This window comes from Ptiloglossa arizonensis, chromosome 7 (genome assembly GCF_051014685.1).
Source record: "Ptiloglossa arizonensis isolate GNS036 chromosome 7, iyPtiAriz1_principal, whole genome shotgun sequence".
Lineage (NCBI taxonomy): Eukaryota > Metazoa > Arthropoda > Insecta > Hymenoptera > Colletidae > Ptiloglossa > Ptiloglossa arizonensis.
In genome coordinates this window covers 6,512,482-6,531,580 of record NC_135054.1, presented here as the reverse complement: position 1 = coordinate 6,531,580, position 19,099 = coordinate 6,512,482, and the positions used below count along the sequence as shown (strand labels likewise).

General features: G+C 33.1%; 1 protein-coding gene across 2 annotated transcripts in view; it reads right to left on the bottom strand.

Moving 5' to 3' along the window:
- The window catches only part of Cad87a (cadherin 87A), a 450,687-nt gene that overhangs the window by 14,184 nt on the left and 417,404 nt on the right, over positions 1–19,099 (bottom strand). For both annotated transcript variants that reach the window (XM_076316271.1, XM_076316272.1), the window contains 2 exons: positions 6,239–6,373; positions 2,623–2,815 (listed from right to left, as the gene is read on the bottom strand). In XM_076316271.1, coding sequence (XP_076172386.1) covers positions 2,623–2,815; positions 6,239–6,373 — 328 coding nt within the window. The remainder of the gene's footprint in view (positions 1–2,622; positions 2,816–6,238; positions 6,374–19,099) is intronic.

Here is a 19,099-nt window from a genome sequence, read left to right as displayed (position 1 = left end):
CACGAAATATGTAACGTGCATTTGTATGTACTATGTAATTAAAATATGCAAAATTCATTCAAAATACCGTTACATGTTTTCGTTACTACGTACGATAAAACGTGTTTTGATTTTAATCCTGTTTTCCTATTTGTATCTTATCAAAATATTTACATATATATATATAATCGCATACACATGCGTTGCCTAATGATAACGCCGATAACTCCAAAGCATTCAATGCGTTAATTGGGGAGAGTTAATTTGCAAAATCCAGTCTAGCAACTCTTAAGCTCTTGTGTTGAACTATCGTATCCTATATATGGACACTATGATTCTCAAACGTTGTCAATTATAATTACAATAGTAAGGACTGATTTTTATTTAATGTTACAATTGAACACAATTATGTTCTTACGTTACGATTATAGTACAATTTAAATCGGTTGAAAGCGAACAAAAAAAAAAAAAGAACATTTAAGAGGTGCAACAGGGGGACAAATGTTGTATTTGCATGCACTAATATGATAGTGCTTTCAACATTTGTAGCTTTTTTATAAGGTCTCCAATAATAAAACTATTGCTATACAGTAATCTTGCAACATTTGCATAAATAATTTATTTATAGAATTAAAATTCATAATTTTTATTTAATATGATATTTGATGTATTGTAGTATAGAATTGCGTTACTATCGCGTTACTATCGGTTTGTTTTTTGAAGAGGGTTCGAGAACGAACGAAACGTTGAGAAATAAATAAAATTATTACTTTCGAAAAGTGCTTTTTATATTAAAAAACTTACACAATGATTTTATATTATTTTTACAAAGACTAGAAGCGAAATAAATATAAACACGGAACAAGTCTGTCACGCGTGGTCGTTAGTTAAAAGCCAACATATGGGGTTAACCACTTTTCCGGCGTATTTTTTCCGGTAGCTAGTTTAAATGAACATAACATTTTTTTCTTTTATTTTTTTGAACATTTAGAGGTAGTTATTTCTTCATTTTAATTTTTATTATTCTATCCGTGCATTAGCGTTAGTATTAAGCATAGTTTCACTCGATTGTATAATTGCTAGAGTTCATTCGAGGGTGAACGTTATGTGGTTAGATTGTAACGATGGAAATGATATGGAATCAATACTATCGATACCAACTCGTACATCGTAATCTAGTACCCATCGAATAGTATTAAATTTGGTACTTCCACGAAGCTAACGATATATGTTTGATAATTCCACGAAAGCAGCGATGAACATTTGATGCTTCCTCGAAAGTATCGTTAAATTTATGTATCGTGCGTGACCGTTTTGATGATATTTGGAAGGAATTCGGGAAGAGTGGGGAGTGCCCGCCTCGTTTCATACCTATTTTTCGTTGTAGCGTTACGATTGGCGGAAGTTCTCACACATACTGATAAGAGTGCTGACAAAGAAAAGAAATGAGATACGTCGAGACAAGTGAAACGGTGCAAAGCGAGCGGTGGATTTTAAAACATTGACGTAGATTCGGATCCAAGTGGAATACTATTATTAACGCATTATAAAATTTCTTTACTGTTTATTAGATATAATATGCAATAATAGAAAATCTAACTTTTGTTAATTTTATAAAATTCTTTTGACGAGGAACAAATTATTTTGAATGAACATTTTGAGTTCGAAGACAGTAATGGAACATAAATGTTGTAAAATAGTTTACACAATGCGTAAATAAATAAATATATCAGTAATATAATATAATGGAACAAATTAAAAACACGTAACATGATATATAATAATATTGAAACTTTTACTTAAAATGTTTAAAGAAGCCATCTAAGTTTCTTTGGAATATGAAAAACGCGTCTATTATAAATTATTTGTATTGCATTCACAATTGAAAGTTAATCCAACGCGTTTTTTCAATGAGTTCAAGAGGTATTCAATTTTATGATTATAATGATTTCATTTCTGCTCGGAATGCATCGCTAACTGTCGTCTTTCAGCTTGAAAAATTTTCACAGCTATTTCGAAAATTAAGGCTAAGCGGCAATTATTGTTCAGATAAAAATTGTTCATTTTGCGGATTTTATAAATTTTCAGATTTTTACCAAAAACCAGCAAAAACACATTAGTTTCCCAAGCTCCAGCGATCTGTATTTCCTGTTAATGCTAAAATACAGTATTTGTTTAAAAAACAGGGAAAACAAGTTGATTTGGGGGAAAGTAACTAAAGTAAACTTTCACACTAAATATATAAATGAATAAATAAATAGAAATATAAAGAAAATAATCACATAAGAAACTCTAGTAGGATCCCCGTATTCGCTGCTTTTGCAATAAGCAATTGAACGAAACCTCTACAAATACAGGGATCCTACCACTATGTTAATAGTGACCGTCAGGAACCGAAACGTAGCTCTTGCCTCTGTCCCGTTTTACATATCATCTTGTCTGTCACGCATGATACCTAGTCCTACCGTAAATTCTGTTACTTCAGAAGTTACTTAAAAAACATAACCAATCGAAAATTGCTAGATAGGTACCGAGTACTCGATACCTTTACACACTCTACAAAGTACTTTGATATCGAAATGTTCGAGTATCGTCGATACTGGATATTAAATGGTCAGAGAACGAGATACAGTTTTGACTTACTGGTGACCAATTCGTAGATCATTTTCCGTGGCATTCCTCGGTCGCCGTCCCTGGCTTTGATAGTCATGACCAAGGTTCCAATGGGATCGTCTTCGCGCACCACACCCGTTAGTGAGTCCAGAAATTCCGGCGGGCTGTTCTGTATGTCCGCCACTTTGATTTCTACCCCCGTGGTTTCATTGTTCAGTCCGTCCTGTGAAGAAAATTCATGTCTGCAAAAAGGCATTCGTGACCCGACCTCGGGTCACCTTTCTCACTATTGCGAGCTAGGTGGCATTTAAAGCGTAGTCATTTAAATCCCGCCCACCCTCAACGCGCGCTTTTTAAATTTTAACGAAAGCTTAAATTCTAACGAAAGCTTGGCCACCGATTTAAACAAATTACGTTCCAAAGGAACTCTGAAAGATGACACCGATCCTTTACAGGCGGGGAAAATAAGTATAATTTGTTGTTTTGAAGCGGGTTGGCTTATCGTGTCGACACAAATGCCGCTATTATGGTAATTTGATTGGTAAAACACATACGAAACTTGGGTTACTTGTCAATGCCCAAAAGATGGGTTCAATCCCGATTAAAATTCAATTTGTATAAATAGTATAAATAAATCTCGTTTAAAATGTTCTGGATATTCGAGTTAAAGAAACACCGAGTATGCGAGCTCTTTGGTTGTTGTTGACAATGTTGGAAGATTTCTTAATTCTTTATTCGATCTTTACATATACCTGTAGATTTAATTATTACAATCTAAAGTAGAGATTAATTCAACGGTGAAAAGTTAAAAGAATCTCTGCGTTTTGTCATAGAGCGTTGCGTTTTTTACTATCCTTTATCGGTGCAATTTGCGATTAATTGCAGGAAGTCTTTTGTACGAATAGAAATTTTTGTAAATAAAATACACGATTTGTCGCAAAAATAACCGAACGTGTTGAAAATAGCGCAACACGGACGATTTACACTTTACAGTGTTGTACTTTCACTTTACAACACTTTACATGTCTCATAATTTCACAAGTTATTGAATTTTTTAATCCATTCAATTTCTAAATAGCGTTGCCCGTAGCAGGTGATCTTAAGAAACGATGCTACGATAACTGAAAGATCAGTGTCGTACGTGTATGTACGTATGTATATGTATATGACACGGCAGTTAAAGTGTCAAAGTGAGATTTCCTATTAGCATCAGCTGTGTGCGTTTAACGTACGCTTGTATACTGATGCAATGGAGATGCATGCTTCTATCACCGTTTTTCAATGTACGCGATTGCATTGGATGTGTGCATCTGACAGATGCTTGCTCCAAGAGCAGTCTAAACGTCACGCTGCGATCTGTCGGTCAGAACTAGAGCCAAAGGTTTCGTTTCATAATACATAATTCGTAGATACGTACGTCACAGCCTTTTGATGATGATTATTTATTTATCAATAACGAATAAACCGAGTGTTACAAACTACCGAATATTATACAACATATTTATCAATATTTATTTATAACTGTTGTAATTATAGTTTGTAATTTTTTTTACAATCGAAATGTATTATTTTAATACATTTATATATATTATATATATTATAATACATTCATATATTCTGAATTTTTGTCGGTAGACAAAAATTCTAGTAGTTCACTTCTAGCGAACTTCTAGTAGTTCTTTAATTATTTGTAATCTATATTCGTATAGTTGTGTTATTTGATTTCTGCAAAAATGTATTGCTAATAAATAAGAATTTAGTAACATAATCCGAAGAAAATGAATTGTCAATTTTTTATATTAGTGTAAGATTTTGCTTCTGATAGGAAAGTATGCCAATATTTGATCTTAGCGATCGATACTTAAATCGCGATATAAATTTTAGTTAATGTAACATAAGAAATAGTTGCTTTTTTATTTTATTTCTTCTTGACGTATATTTCGCCATTGGATTAGGAAATTTTATCGATATGTAATAAACATCCCTTTTATCACATCATTTTCTCAACATAACTTCATTTGAATATATTAACTTCGATTCTCTCTTTGAAAGTTTAAAATCAATCACATCTTTTTACGATCTTTACGTAGTATATTCGAACAAAATGTTTCTCTTTGTAATAATTCTTTGCAAATTGCAATTTTTCTTTTAATAATCCAAATATTTCTTTTGTCATATGTCTTTGAACTTTCTGCTTATCCCGAGCTTCGCAATACACGTTCACTTTGATAACTGTACCATCGGATTCAGTTAGCATGTACGACTTTACATATCAATGTTTCTAGCGAAAAATTAATTTTATTGACAATGTTTGATACAAATACGAAGCGGTTTTATTTAAAAGTATCTATGAAATAATTATATCCTTTGTTTTTAGTCAGTTGTTTGTAACCCAAGCACGTTCTATAAGTTAAAAGTTCTACTTTGATATTGCGATTATAAAAAAAAAACACCGAGCGTTTATTTATATTCAGTACGTTTTCGATCTCAAATGTGGGTCGTTTACAGTAAAATACATTCTACAAATTAATAATCATAATGCAATTAAATGATAAGTAATTGGAATGTAAACAATTTGGACGAAATTAATAATCTTGAAATTAAGTTGTAACAAATGTAGCTAATTTAAAAAAGTGCATATGGAACATGATTTTTTTTTCATATATGTGATACACTAAACAGTCGTTATTGATTTAATATTTACAATCCTACTCTATTTGCATAATAATATTTATTGTAGTTATTTATAACTACTTTACATTTGAAGCTTTCTCTTAGTTATTATTATGTTATGTTTATTATTTCGTATAGTAGAATGTATTTTACCGTAGAAGAACTACACGGAGAGTCAAAATGTTCTGAATACAAATAAATGTTCAGTGGTTACATACATAAAAAGTGGTTTTGATTAGTTCTAGATTTCCCTACCACTATTGTTTAGTAGAAAATGTCAAAAATTGATCAGCCGGTTGGCTGATCAATGGTCGACTTGTTCTACTGAATTGCAGGAGTCGGACAGATGAGAAACATTTTTATCCAGATACAAGTTTCGGATAACGAATAACGAATCAATAACTTTTGATCCGTTACTTGTTGAATAAAAATTGGAAACTAAATTATGTAATAAAATGTTTTATAGTAAATAAATAAAAGTTCAATTATCTGATCGAATAAATGTCGCGAATAAATAGCTTAAATAAGAACCAATTATTTAGTTTTTACTTCAATACTACTTTCTAGACAAATAGAAGCAACAATATTGTATAACAATGAATGTTTTTTACTCTGACGAAGTTCACGGATAATAATTGTTAAGAAAATTCACAGCGATAAAATGTTTAAATCCAAATACAATTATAATTTTCATCTCAAATTATATTTAAATAATATCTAATTACTGTGCAAGTTTTCAGCAAAACGTACCTACTAAAAAGGTGAATTTATTTGAAAGATCAGAGGGTGTTGCAAATTTTTTTACAAAATAGTAATTGGTCCTGATCGCTCCTGTCGCGGTTATTTCCGCAATCTGCCGCGTATCCGGATTCATGATAAACTCGATGTTATGTATATTGGGCGTCTTATCATGGATAGACGATGTGCGTTCTCCTGACAGCATAATTAAAATCAATTTTCAAGCTCTACTCACGCTCGCTTTCAGCAGTAGTTGGTAAAAGGGTCTCTCCCTGTAGTCGAGTGGCTGCCGTAACACCAGGGCACCCACGTACGCGTTCTGGCTTTTCTCCATGTTAACGATACCGAATTTTTCACAGGCGTCGAGAAACTGCAACAAAATCATAATATTGACCATAGGTCGACTTCGAGACATTCAATGTTCTGGTATAATACTTTCGGGTTAATTCTTCGGTGATCGATACTTTTTGTCGCCGTTCAATTGAATAAACACGATGGTATAGGAGTTTAATTGATAGCGTCAGATTGTGTATTTAATTGTGTGTGTATTGAAATGGAGTTAAACGAGTCGTTATGAAAGTAGTATACGTTCATTTGTGTTTCCCAAAAATATTGATAAGCGCTAACCGATTCGTTAGATGCTTTTGGGTTAGATTTATACTTAACAATTTGTAAATTTATCAGAACAACGACTCGCACTATATTTACTTATTTTCAGATCTCGGATCATATATTGCAACAAATCAATGCTACATGTTTTTTATTTAATCTCGACATTCTTCTTATTTTTTGACCGTTACATAAATTCAAATATTTTCATTTTTGACTACTATCACTGTTACAGTGATCAAGGTTTTTGAAATAATCATAATGTACAGGCCATCTTCATAACCATAATTTCTTGATAACAACAATTATGTTCGCGGACTTGCACTTCTTTCATTATAAATAATTTTCTCAAGTTGTTTAGCAACTAAACTTAAACCAACCTTATCACGAGGAATTTTTTATATCCTTGAAAGTGAAATTTTTTTATGAAAATAATTCAAATTTTTCAAACATTACTTGTAGATATTCTTTGTCCATTTCTTTAAAATGGTTCACTATCAAAATGAACGGCTCAAACAATGACAAGCATTTTGTTAATTCATTTCTAAGATGATACAATCAGTATTTGCATGAATTTATAAAATTTTCGATGTACAGCTTTTTAAAAAAAGAATTTCGAAATCGTAACAGCAATAAGTATCATACACATCCAAGATCTGCTAAGACAGTAAATAATTACTGTTACAGGAATGCGTCTTATATTCTTGTAGTACATAAGAAGTCATTTTTTTGGTATTAAAAAGCGTACTGTTGCGTTTCGTCTTGTACTTGCAAGTAGACTATTCGATAAGGCTTCTCTAGCAAAGATCCTGTTTTAAACGTAAAAGGTAACAATTGGAAATAAATACGAAACCATTTAAAGAAAAATAACTGTAGGCAACAATCTTTAATCGTGACAATTATCAATAAGATCGAAAAAATCAAAATTTTGTTTATTTTAAATTCGAGTATTAGTTTTATATTAAATTTCAACTTTTCTTTTTCTCTATTCAATTTTTTTCATTCAAATGGTCACTGTTAGGACCTTTTGACCAAATACGAAATTGGTCCCAAAAGTGGGATATTTAGGAAAAGCCTTATCGAAGAATCCACTAGAAAAATTACTTATGTGCTAATTGTGAATTATTATTAACGAAAGTTTTATACTGTCAAAATCCTAATACCCTTTCTTTGTCATTTTGCAATTAGTATTAGCATTATGACGAAACATTGTGGATTCCATTCTAAAACCGGCAATATTATGTTAATAATAAGAAATAATATTGCAATAATTGAAATAAAAGATTCAATATTTTATAGTATGCAGGGGTGGTTAAGAAGTTAAAGTCTTTTTCTAAATAGTCTTCTGAAACTACAATCTGCTTTGGATGATAAGTGGTACATAATGCAGCGACGGTGTTTATAAATGATTTTTTTACTTCCTTACTAAATTGTCGACCGATGGTAGTTATACCGTGTTATTCTCTGTCATAAATCATGTAGAATTTGTTAAAAATTCTTGCTTGTGCATCTCATAGTTTTGAAGATTCGCATCAGAAAGTTGAAGCTCAGGAGGGTAGTTTTTTTACGCTTTAAACTCGACTTACAGTAGCTAAAAAATATGCGTATCCTTTATTTTTGGCGGCTCTACAAACCCGCCAAGTTTCTTCAAAGTCAGGATAGAGGAAAACAACTTTGCAGATGTTCTTTGTTAGTAAAAAAAGGATTCTCGTATGCAACCATTCCGGCATTAGTAAAAGTAGTATGAATTACTTCAAGAAAATATGCTTCTCTACGATACAGTTAAGTTGATGTGTAATTTTTATTTAATTAACCTTTCCATGTAATCACCATTTTCTTGGTACCCCAAGAGTTTCTGCTTAGATCAATGGAACACATAGCAACGATTTTGTTTCTACGTCTTTTTTTTCCATTATCTTCTAGCCTTTCTACATCAAGAGCTTTCACACGAGATTCGAGCGAGAAATAATAATCGAGGATGAAATATGCCCACAAGTCGGTATGATACGAATGTAATTTTTTTACTATTTTGAAAGTTATCGAAGTGCTTCCTAATATGCCTTATGTTACTCAGTGCGATTCGAAGTAATTGTTTTTCTAGAGCAATTTAGCGAAAGATGCTTTCTAATATCGCTCCACTTTACGTCGAAGGAAATTAATCTCGAGTGAATAGTAAAAATAAATCAGTCGAATTAAAACATGAATAACTTTAATTTAAATGTTGAAATAACTGAGGTTGAAATGTTACAAGGTTGACAGAGGTACTTAGTGGTTGTCGGTCAAGACAAACCCTTTTTAATTACTGGTCACGTCGGCTACGACTATGTTTTCTTACTGTATTGTTTAGAAGGTTCTTTGGATTTAACTAAATAGCATTGAAGCTATTAACGTAAATTGCTCTTTTCTTCTTAAAGAAAAGTTTTGCTGTTTCCACGAATTGTGCGCTGTTACGCTGTACTAGTAGGATCATTGGGTTATTAGTTTACGAATTGGAAAATATTTCACACATTTTCAGTTCTGAAATACATTAAGTTTCTTTACTATCGCTGAATATCAATTAAGTGATATTCAGTTATAATTTGTTATAATCCAACGAATAGTAAAATAATATCGAAGATTCGAATGATTCGGAAACAGAAGTCATCCATGAATCCCTCGAAAATTTTGTAGCCACAGATGTACAATGTGGAATCAACAACCACTGTTTCATCACTAAATCTTAGATTGCAATATTATTCGGCAAAGAAGTATTCATGGCACGCGTGCATTTATTGCAATATTGCCCATTCGTGATGCATTTAAGTGCATTTTCTCTAATGAAATAATCGATATTGTTATAAAACATATCAATACAAAGACAACTAGTAGTAACAACTCTACAAAATGATCAAAGACTTGGAAAAACATTACTATAGAGTAATTCCATACTTTTATAGCCAAGTATGGGTTTGAGAACAACAAATGATAAAGTAGCTCCGTGTATGCGACGTATGGATCATATCAAATTCTAATTTAGTAAAACTATATAAGCATTCTGCAAGTTTAACAATATCTACTGTTTTCATTAATAGTTTTTCGGTTACAAGAACAGAATTTATGTAATGTATGTATGTATTATATTCCTTCAGAGCTAATTAAATATGGCATAAAAATGTGATGGATAGGCGATTCCAGTAATTATTATTCACTGTCTGGTAAAATTTACATTGGAAAAATTATGGATGAACGAGAGAAAAATCCAGGAGAACGAATTGTAAAGTAATAAATGAATAAATAAACAAATTCCAATTAAGTATTTTGTATTCTATATAATTTATTCATAAAATATTCCAATACTTTTATCTATAGTTCACTTAACTACAGTTTTTACTTCAGCAATTTTCACTACATGGGTACCCATTGGTTTGTATTTTTCGTAGATTTAAGGACGATTTTTGATAGAGTGGACAGACGAATGTCGTGGAAAATACCAAAAAGAAAAGGAGTTAGAAAAAGCATAATAAAAAGAGTGAATGATGTATACGAAGATATCAAAAGTGTAGTAAAAGTAGGGGAGATAAGGACGAACAGGATAAGGGTAACAAAAGGAGTCAGACAGGGCTGTCCTTTAAGTTTTCTTTTATTTATTTTTTTAATATAAGACCTAGAAGAGATAATAAAGAGAGGGTAAGAACGGAGGAACAAAGATCGGTCTGAGAAGATGGTACACGTCAGCTTATGTAGATGACATGGCTGTAATAGCAGAAGAAGAGAAAGAGACGGAGAAAATTTAAAAAGGGCTGGAAATATGCATAGAAGAGAAGAGATTAGAATTAAACATTGGTGAGTCAAAGATGATAGCTTTCGAGAATAGGAGTAACAGAAGAAAAAGAAAATGATTGTGGAATGAGAAGCAAGTAGAGGAAGTGAAGACCTTTGAATATTTGAGATATACGTTCCAGAAGAACGAGAAGAATAAGAGTTGTGTAAAGAAAGTTGCGGGAAAAGTGATGGCAATGTTGAGGAAAATGCGGAGAATTTAAGGAAAATTACTTAGGGGAAACATTAGAAGAAGAATGATGATGCTAAATGTACTTGTGAACAGTATAATGATGTATGATGCAGAAGTATATGGGTGGAAAGAATGTAAGGAATTGAACACAATACAGGGAAGATATGTAAAATGGACGTTAGGACTCGATAAATGTATACCAAGATATATGGTAAAAGAGGTGATGACAATGGGAAAGATCAGAATGGAAGCTACAGAAAGAGCAATGAGATACGAAGAAGAAACGAAGGGTAAAAATACAGGTACGATGAAGAGAGAAATTAAACGAGAAATAGAGAAAATGGAATGGGAGAATGGATTCTGGGAATTAAGATACGAGAGGGAAGAAGAAGCGAGAGGTGGATGGAGGAAGGAGATGACGAAGCACGAAGACAGAGCGAGATGGAGAAGAATTAAAGAATCGAGATCTTTTAAATAATACACGTGGAAAGTGACAGAGATTTTGTCAAAATGTCTGGAAAACAAGGATAGGAGATCAAAAGAGTCACCAGGATGAGGTACGGAAATGAATTCAGAGGTGATAAATTTTGAAAGGAAGAGAGAAATAAAGTATGTGGAATAAATTGTGCAGGAAAGAAGTAGAGACAGAGAAACATGTATTGAAAAATTACAGGTAGAAAAGGGAAGGTAGCGTAGCTGAGGTAATAAACGAGGAAGGGCTAGGATAGAAAGCTGTAAAAGCAACAAAAGAAATTAGGAGGAGGAACGCAGCAGAAGAAGACAAAAGAATGTTAATCAAACTGAAGATTATGGGGTAGTACAGAAAATTAAAGACGTTAAATATTGAATAAAATGTATGGTCACGTGAAGTTAAATAAGAAAGTAGTAATAACTTGAGCTTTTAAGAATAATAAGTTCCTACGATATTAGTGTAATGAGTTAGTATAATATAATAAGTTGTAGAATACATGTATTTATATTTATAAAGTTGTTTTTATGTTGTTATTCGCATGTACATATATATTTGAAGTCAGCCAACTTCAGAAGAGAGGGTAAATAAAGAATTTACTAATACTACTAGAGCCCTTATTTAATCATTATAAGCAGTATTCTGATTCATTGATTAAGTTAAATACAATTACATATTTAGATAATAATTATATTTAATTACGTTGCGCCAGTATTTACTGAATGGTAATTAAAATTTAATCTTGCTTAATTGTTAAAGATTTAATATTAAATCCAGTTGAATCCAATAATATGATGCCGCGTACAATCTATTATTAGTCTTCGAAATGGAGGGGAGTTTTGCGTGGTACGGTAATCTACTAAATCGAATATTTCAGATTTATAATATTTTGAATTAATTGATATTTTTACAAAATTTTACAGTGAGCATTTTACGACGTACAGTGTGCTAAAACATCCAAAGCGCAGTCAAAATTAATAACAGTAAAAACAAGTTAAAGGTGGTTCGAAAAATGGCGCACACTGAAGTTCTTAGGGTTGAAAATTACGAAAATTCGAGTCTTTGATTACGAAAATGTCAGATTAAAGTTTCAATTAACCGTTCACGAGTAAACAAACGTTTTCGTTTACAAAATAACAAAGCGCGTAATTTAGTTGTAACATATTAATATTATTGGTGTATACACACAATGATGTTAGCAAAGGAGGAAATAATGTACCATTCGACCGAGAAAAGAAGGTACAGCGTGTTGACATCCCCCCTCTAGTGTTAGCTGCTACTAATCGAAGCGAGAATGAATTTTTAGGTAAGGTGCATTGGCGTAGGCTCCCAATAAAAGCGTCAAGTATTCATAAACAGAATAATTTGCTTGCGATTTAGATACTAGCGCTGATTCGATAAGTTGCTCGTAATGAAAAAATGGATACAACTTAATATGCGTAATAATCATTAATATTTTGAAAATTATTTGTAGCGAAAAGAACTAATTTATATTTTTTGTATTTATTAAAAATAATATAAATCTGCTTATACTCATTTATGTCAAGATAAACTCTATATAATTACAATTTACACAAAAACAAGTCATGTTAGTATTAAAACAAGTATAACTTTTATGTTTTCTTACATTACAAATTTTCCGGAGAGCTGTTTCATAGAACGAAATCATTCCTACGATATTAATCGTAATCAAACGAAATCATTCCTACGGTATTAATCGTAATCAAACGAAATCATTTCTACGATATTAATCGTAATCAAACGGAATCATTCCTACAATATTCTGTTTCTTAATAGCTAACATTTTGATCAGAAGACTGCGCCAATGCCGCAGTCACCGTCTTTGGCCAATGGCGATTCGTGCTTGCGATCGTAAGAACGGTAATAGACTACGACAGAAGTGGGGATGATATAAACACGCTGTTCCTTCTTGTCACAGTCGAATGATATCTATTTTTGCACACCATTCATCTTGTATTAAAATGTATTGTTTCATTATTATTAAGTGTATCGAAATAAAATCCATTATTGTAATTATATTCACGAAAAATACATTTTGTTAATGAAATATTATAAATATAATAAAATGATCTAGAGAATAACAAACGATAGCGTTTTAATACAAGTAGAATATACCTCCATCTGAGGATACGTCAAATTGACGTCAAGTCACCATTATTGATAGGGAGTCAATTTGACGTCACGTTACCACCAGTGCTATAAAAATAGTGCTCAGGTTAAAGTTCGCCACTGTAAAGTCTGTGAGCCATTAGTTAAAGGGTTTTACAGTTTTATTGGTTGACTAACGGCTCCCTGAATTTATCGAGTGAATATGACGCAAAGGGGTATGGGGTTATACCTGCTAATATTCCGACCGCATCTTTCGGGTCCTCGCGCGGAACTGGCAAGGGTAGATAATTTCCATGTATCCCGGTGATAAACGTATTGGATATTTTTCGAACAAAATGCCCGGATATGGCTGCTATTTTTCTCGCGATTTGATCGCTTAAAAGCTGCGCGCGGTATGCTCGGTTACGACCCCAAAAGACGATATAAACGGTTTTACGGGACGTATATTTCGAAAACCGGCGTGCTATCGAACTCTGTGCAAACATGGAAGTTGACACATTTGAAATAGCTTCGCTTCTTAGGAGATTCTGCACCGCCATGATAGTCCAGCATTACAGGAATTGATACGAGTTCTGAATAAATACAGTCCGTGTGACTAAATATTTACAATGATGCCTAATTTTATGGATATACTTCAGTAACTTTGACAAAAAGTTATCCGAAACATGAAAGTGGTAATCGAGAACGAGAAATTTTAATATCATCAACGATGTGTGAACACTTTAAATGTTTCCAACCGCAAAATTTGTCTGACAAAATCAGTCTTGCGAATTAGATCAACCTTAGGTAAAATTTTATCCAAATAAATTAACGTGTAACAATTTATTTGTTATGCTTATTCGCCAGGAAATGAAAAAAAATGTAAGAAAGACTACTACATATTGTCCTAATTATCCAAAATTACCTCAAATGTGTTCGAACTGTTTTGGCGAATGCCATGCTACGTGATATAATGTTACATTTTATTTTAAATATAAATTTATACATAGTATATATATATTTTTTATTTTTTTATTTTTATTTTATTTTATACGTATACTTTTATTTCTTTTGTATATTTTCTATATTTTATATTTACATGCACTAATTTCATTAAATACTTCTGTTGCAAATTAAATTTTTATAAATTATTTGTAAAATACTATTTAACTGGACGAAGAAGAACGTCATCCATTTGTGTGTTGACAGCACCTCACGGAAGCATGCCTGTCAGCCAGATATGAGTGACGTGGCGACGAACGTGTTAAATAGTATTAGGTCGTCTCCTAAGTTCGTGACATTTATTTTTCTATCGTATAAAGTAGTATTTTAATCTTATCTGTGAAGCTTACGAAAATATGTAATCGCCCTCTCTTTGCACCTGTTCTCGCTTTTTAGGCAACGACATAATTTAATTAGTATACAATTTCTTTGGTTTCTTATCAAAATATTTTTGTAAAGTATTTTCTATTGCGTTCACATTCTCAAATTTCTTTCCAGCTAAATAACGTAACGATCGAAACAGATAGAGGACCGATGGTGCAATGTCCAGAGAACAAGATGGATGTGATAAAATTTCCCAACCAAATTCGGGTAATTGTCTTTGTTCATGTTGTGTAACATATGGTCCGGCGTTATCGTCATGGAAAATCACATTACCAAGATTCATAAGTTTTGTTTTCCTGAAATTTTTCCCTTGAATTTTTCAAATTGAACGTAATACAGATCAGTATTAATTGTGTAATTTTGTGGAAGCAGCTAGAAAGACAGAATTGCTTGGAAACCACACTATACAGAAAGAACTTTGGGAGGGTGTAAACAAAGTTTTGCAACTCGTTCTGTTGCAACTCGTTCTGTTGACGATTGCATTTCGTACCCATACGTCCAGCTTTGGCATCGTTCCCATTTTCTTCAAATGTCTATGTACGCATAATTCTGACACGTTTAGCATTTGCGACATTTCTTGCACTGACAAATTTCTCGTTTCGATCACCAGATTATGAATTCTGTCTTCGTTCGTCTCAACTGGACGTTCGGCTCGTGGTGCATCTTCCGGATTAAAATTTCCCTTCGGAAATCGATCAAATCGCTTCCTGCGCGTACGAGTCGATGAAATACCTTCCCCATAAACGACACAAATGTTATTTGCTGCACTTGTCGCCATATTCCTTCTTCGGAACTCGTGTAACACGAGATGAACACGCATTTCACTCATTATTTTATCAGACATTCGATATATGATTTTTGTAACTTTACGATCCGCGGATTTCAAATGCCTTCTACAGACTAAACTGAAGCGTAAAAGTTTACTCATTTAATTTCTTCTATCTTTGTATGTTTATAAAACGTAATACAAGAAGTATGAATACACTGCGACACGAACTTATGAGACGTTCTAATAGTTTAAGAAATAAGATACAAACGATCCCAAGCTTTGAAACAACTTATTTTGGAGTATAAACGACGCGAGCTTAGCCGTATACCTACCTGGGTACTGTAACGCATCGGTCCTTGGTTGAGGGTCTTTCATTGTTCAAAGCGTGTAGAGCCAATTTTATGGGTTCTAACGGTACAAGGGTCGACCATTGTGTCTTCCTCTCTTTTTGTAAATTTGATTTCAACGTTTCAGTTAATAGAACCGCGAAATTCTTGTAGCCGGTCTGGTTTTGCCAGCGCAGCAGTGAATATCGTTTCGATAGAGAGATTTGCGTTCCGTGAAAAGTAATCGTTATGGACAAGGCGAAAGGGATAAATAAATAAGGTTCACGAGTATCAACTACTTGTGTAAGCAGGCCACGACAAGGAAGCACCTACAGAATCCCCGTGAAGTTGAAGGTAAAAACTGAGTGGTGATGTAATGGAAAAATCCATAAAGTGGTGTGCCGAAGCCAACTACCCCTATCACACCCATAGGCACTTTAAAATGAAAAGTTATGTAAAAGGATGCCGTCGGAAAGTTAAACAAAGCATTTTTTTGTTTTTTTTTCTAACATTGTTTATTGTACTTTATATTGTGCTAAAATAAACCGAAAAAATTTATGTCACACAAATATGTACTTTTCTTTATCGTATTGTAAGCCAGGACAAAACGCACTCCTTTCCTCTTCTATCTCTATTAATCCTCTCTTTTCCTTTCTCAGTCGCCATACTTGGATGTTTTTTATTTTTATTCGGTACATTGAAAATTTCTTACTTTTCTTAAAATTTGTATCCTTTTGAAAATTATTACTTTCTGATTGGTTTACGGTGTCCGTGGTGACAAATTTACAATTTCAATTAAAACAGGCAGCCTGGAGTGAAACTTGCAACAAAAGATCGTAAAAGATCTTCTAAGTGTCAGTAAACGAGACGAACCAATAAAATAGGTAGGTAAGCATTTATATTTATTAAATTTATTAAGTTGTAGAAAAATCATTCGATTTTATATGTAAAACTTTAAGATTCATCAGCCACGTTTTCTCGTTATCCAATCGAGCACGTCTGTGACTGGAATTACTTTTTACTTATTGGAACAATTTTGGATCGCGGTAACAAAAAAATTCCGAGGTCAAAAGGTAAGGATCGATCTAGTATACAATGATTTACTCGTAAGGTATACAAAAGCTTGGGTGTTTGGTGCTATTACGTTATTAGCTATAAAGCAATATTTGTCTACTACCAAAGAACCATTCGGAGCATGCTGAACACACAATAATGTTAGATCTGGCCCGTGGGGTAGTTTGCTGATTCTTGGATTAGAAGAAGAAGAAGAATAAGAAAGTTCCACCAATTCGCGCTTCCAGTAAGGATAAATTCCAGTTCGTTACTAAGAGAACAAGGAGATTACTCGGATATTATTGCAGAAGTTAAAGGAATTTTCAACTGTAGGTTTCTTTCGGAATATTATTCCCTACAGCACTGTTTGCTGCGCGTAAGCGAGCTTATTAGACAAGTGGTGCGGATAATTTAATGGAAAACTGTGAATTACGAAGTGTTGCCCCGACATTCTTACCAAGTTAAAACAAACAAGAACGTTTACTGGTCCTTTATATCCACCAGGTGTTCCACCATCTTACGTTTTATACCGTTGAACGATTGCCACGAGGAAACGCTAACAGGCATTGTTTAATAAGCTACCTATTGAGCATTATCGGTGTTCCTCTTAAACTTGAGCGGAGCGTTTAAAACTCTTAATTAACAACGTCGAGGGATCGAAGTGAAGCAGAAAAAATTTATACATATTATGAACGCAGACCGACCGAACACAGAAATGTTGTATTGTTTATAAAGGAGCCCATCTCCGGGAGATCTCTGTCTATATATATAATAAAGAACACTTTAAAATGTTGGTCTATAATACCGCAAACAATCTGTATAAGGTGTTTAAGAAATTTAAATTTGAGAAAGATAAGTTTAACGCTTAGAGAAATACGATTTCTCTTCGAGTTCTCCAGACGTTTCAATTATATAATAATTTCACTTCTAATAAGTGCGACTGTACAGTTGTTCGTGCTCATTCTCAATACTCGCGTAACACATTCAAAATATTTCTTTAATTGAGCAAATAACCAAGAAATATTACTTGGTAAAATTACTAAATAACTAAGTAGTATCACATAGTTGTGACTTGAATGATATGGCGAATGGAACAGAAGTAATATATCCTTTTCACATCTTTCTTTGACAAATAAGATACTGAATATTAATAAAACATTAATATTGGTCGAAGCTATTATACGAAGGATGTTTCTGTTATTGTCCAACATAATATTTACTATATCGATTCTATTTGTTGAGATGATAAAATGATACCAAGATATTGCACATATAAGAGGAAAGGTGTACTTTGTTCCGTTGTCTTGGTTTTCACATGAGAAAATTAGCAAGAATCAGAGGACCAACTCAAATGCTACTCGCAACAATTACAATCACCAACATTTGTTGGATTTCGTTTTGAAATATCTTTACTCATAATTTCATATATCAATATAACATTGCTTTTCGATGCTATTGATAAGCATCGGACGTCCAGATAGAAAATAATAAAATATAAAGCTCGCGGTGTGTTTTAATCCGAAACGATACTTTTAAAGGCACTTTCGTATGTACGTCGTGTGACAAAAATCGATTTTCATCAAACTAATCGTCGAAGGGTAAACCGAAACATGTAAATACGCGTGCAACGGTTTTTCGGGGTGGAAAACTATTTGGAAATGTTGATTCATAATAAAAGTTTCGATAACATCGTATCGAAGTTCTAAAAGTTGGCAATGGTTGTATAATTTTAAGTCACGGAGGGCGTCAGAGAATATGCAGCGTATTAAACAGTAAACCATCCAGAGGTTAATTTCGCAGACGCGACTGCAAGGGAACTTGGATTCATCTTGTGGCAATTAATCTTTCTCCTCGGACATCGAGAACGTGCACGAAAGGAGGAGATTAGCAACGAATTTCGTCATACATTAATTAAAAGGCGTATACACTTTTAATGGATTCGAACGGGGGGATAAAAATTTAATCTCGGTTAAAATGATCCTTTGGCAATGTTAATTTTTAATAAAGCAACGTCGATCGGACAGTACTCCCACTTGGTTCTTACTGAAAAGAAAGGGTAACTGCGATGTAGACGATTTAATGAAATCCGAGGAATTATGAAAGAGTTCGGTACTCTGTTAGATGTCAGGAACAAAGATGTACATTTTATCCTAGGTCTGCATTTGCTAGGAGCACACGAAGGATATTCTTGCATCTTTCATCTCGGGCTGCACGATAAATTCGGGGTAATAGACCTTTCTGGTGCAAGTTTAAGCAACCACATTGCCAGAGGGAAGGTGATGTATAAAATATCATCGCGTTAGTAATCAGCAATGCGGTAGGATTAATAAATTTCCTCGATCGCGTTCCCTTCGACATGGATTAATACGTAATGCAACAACAGT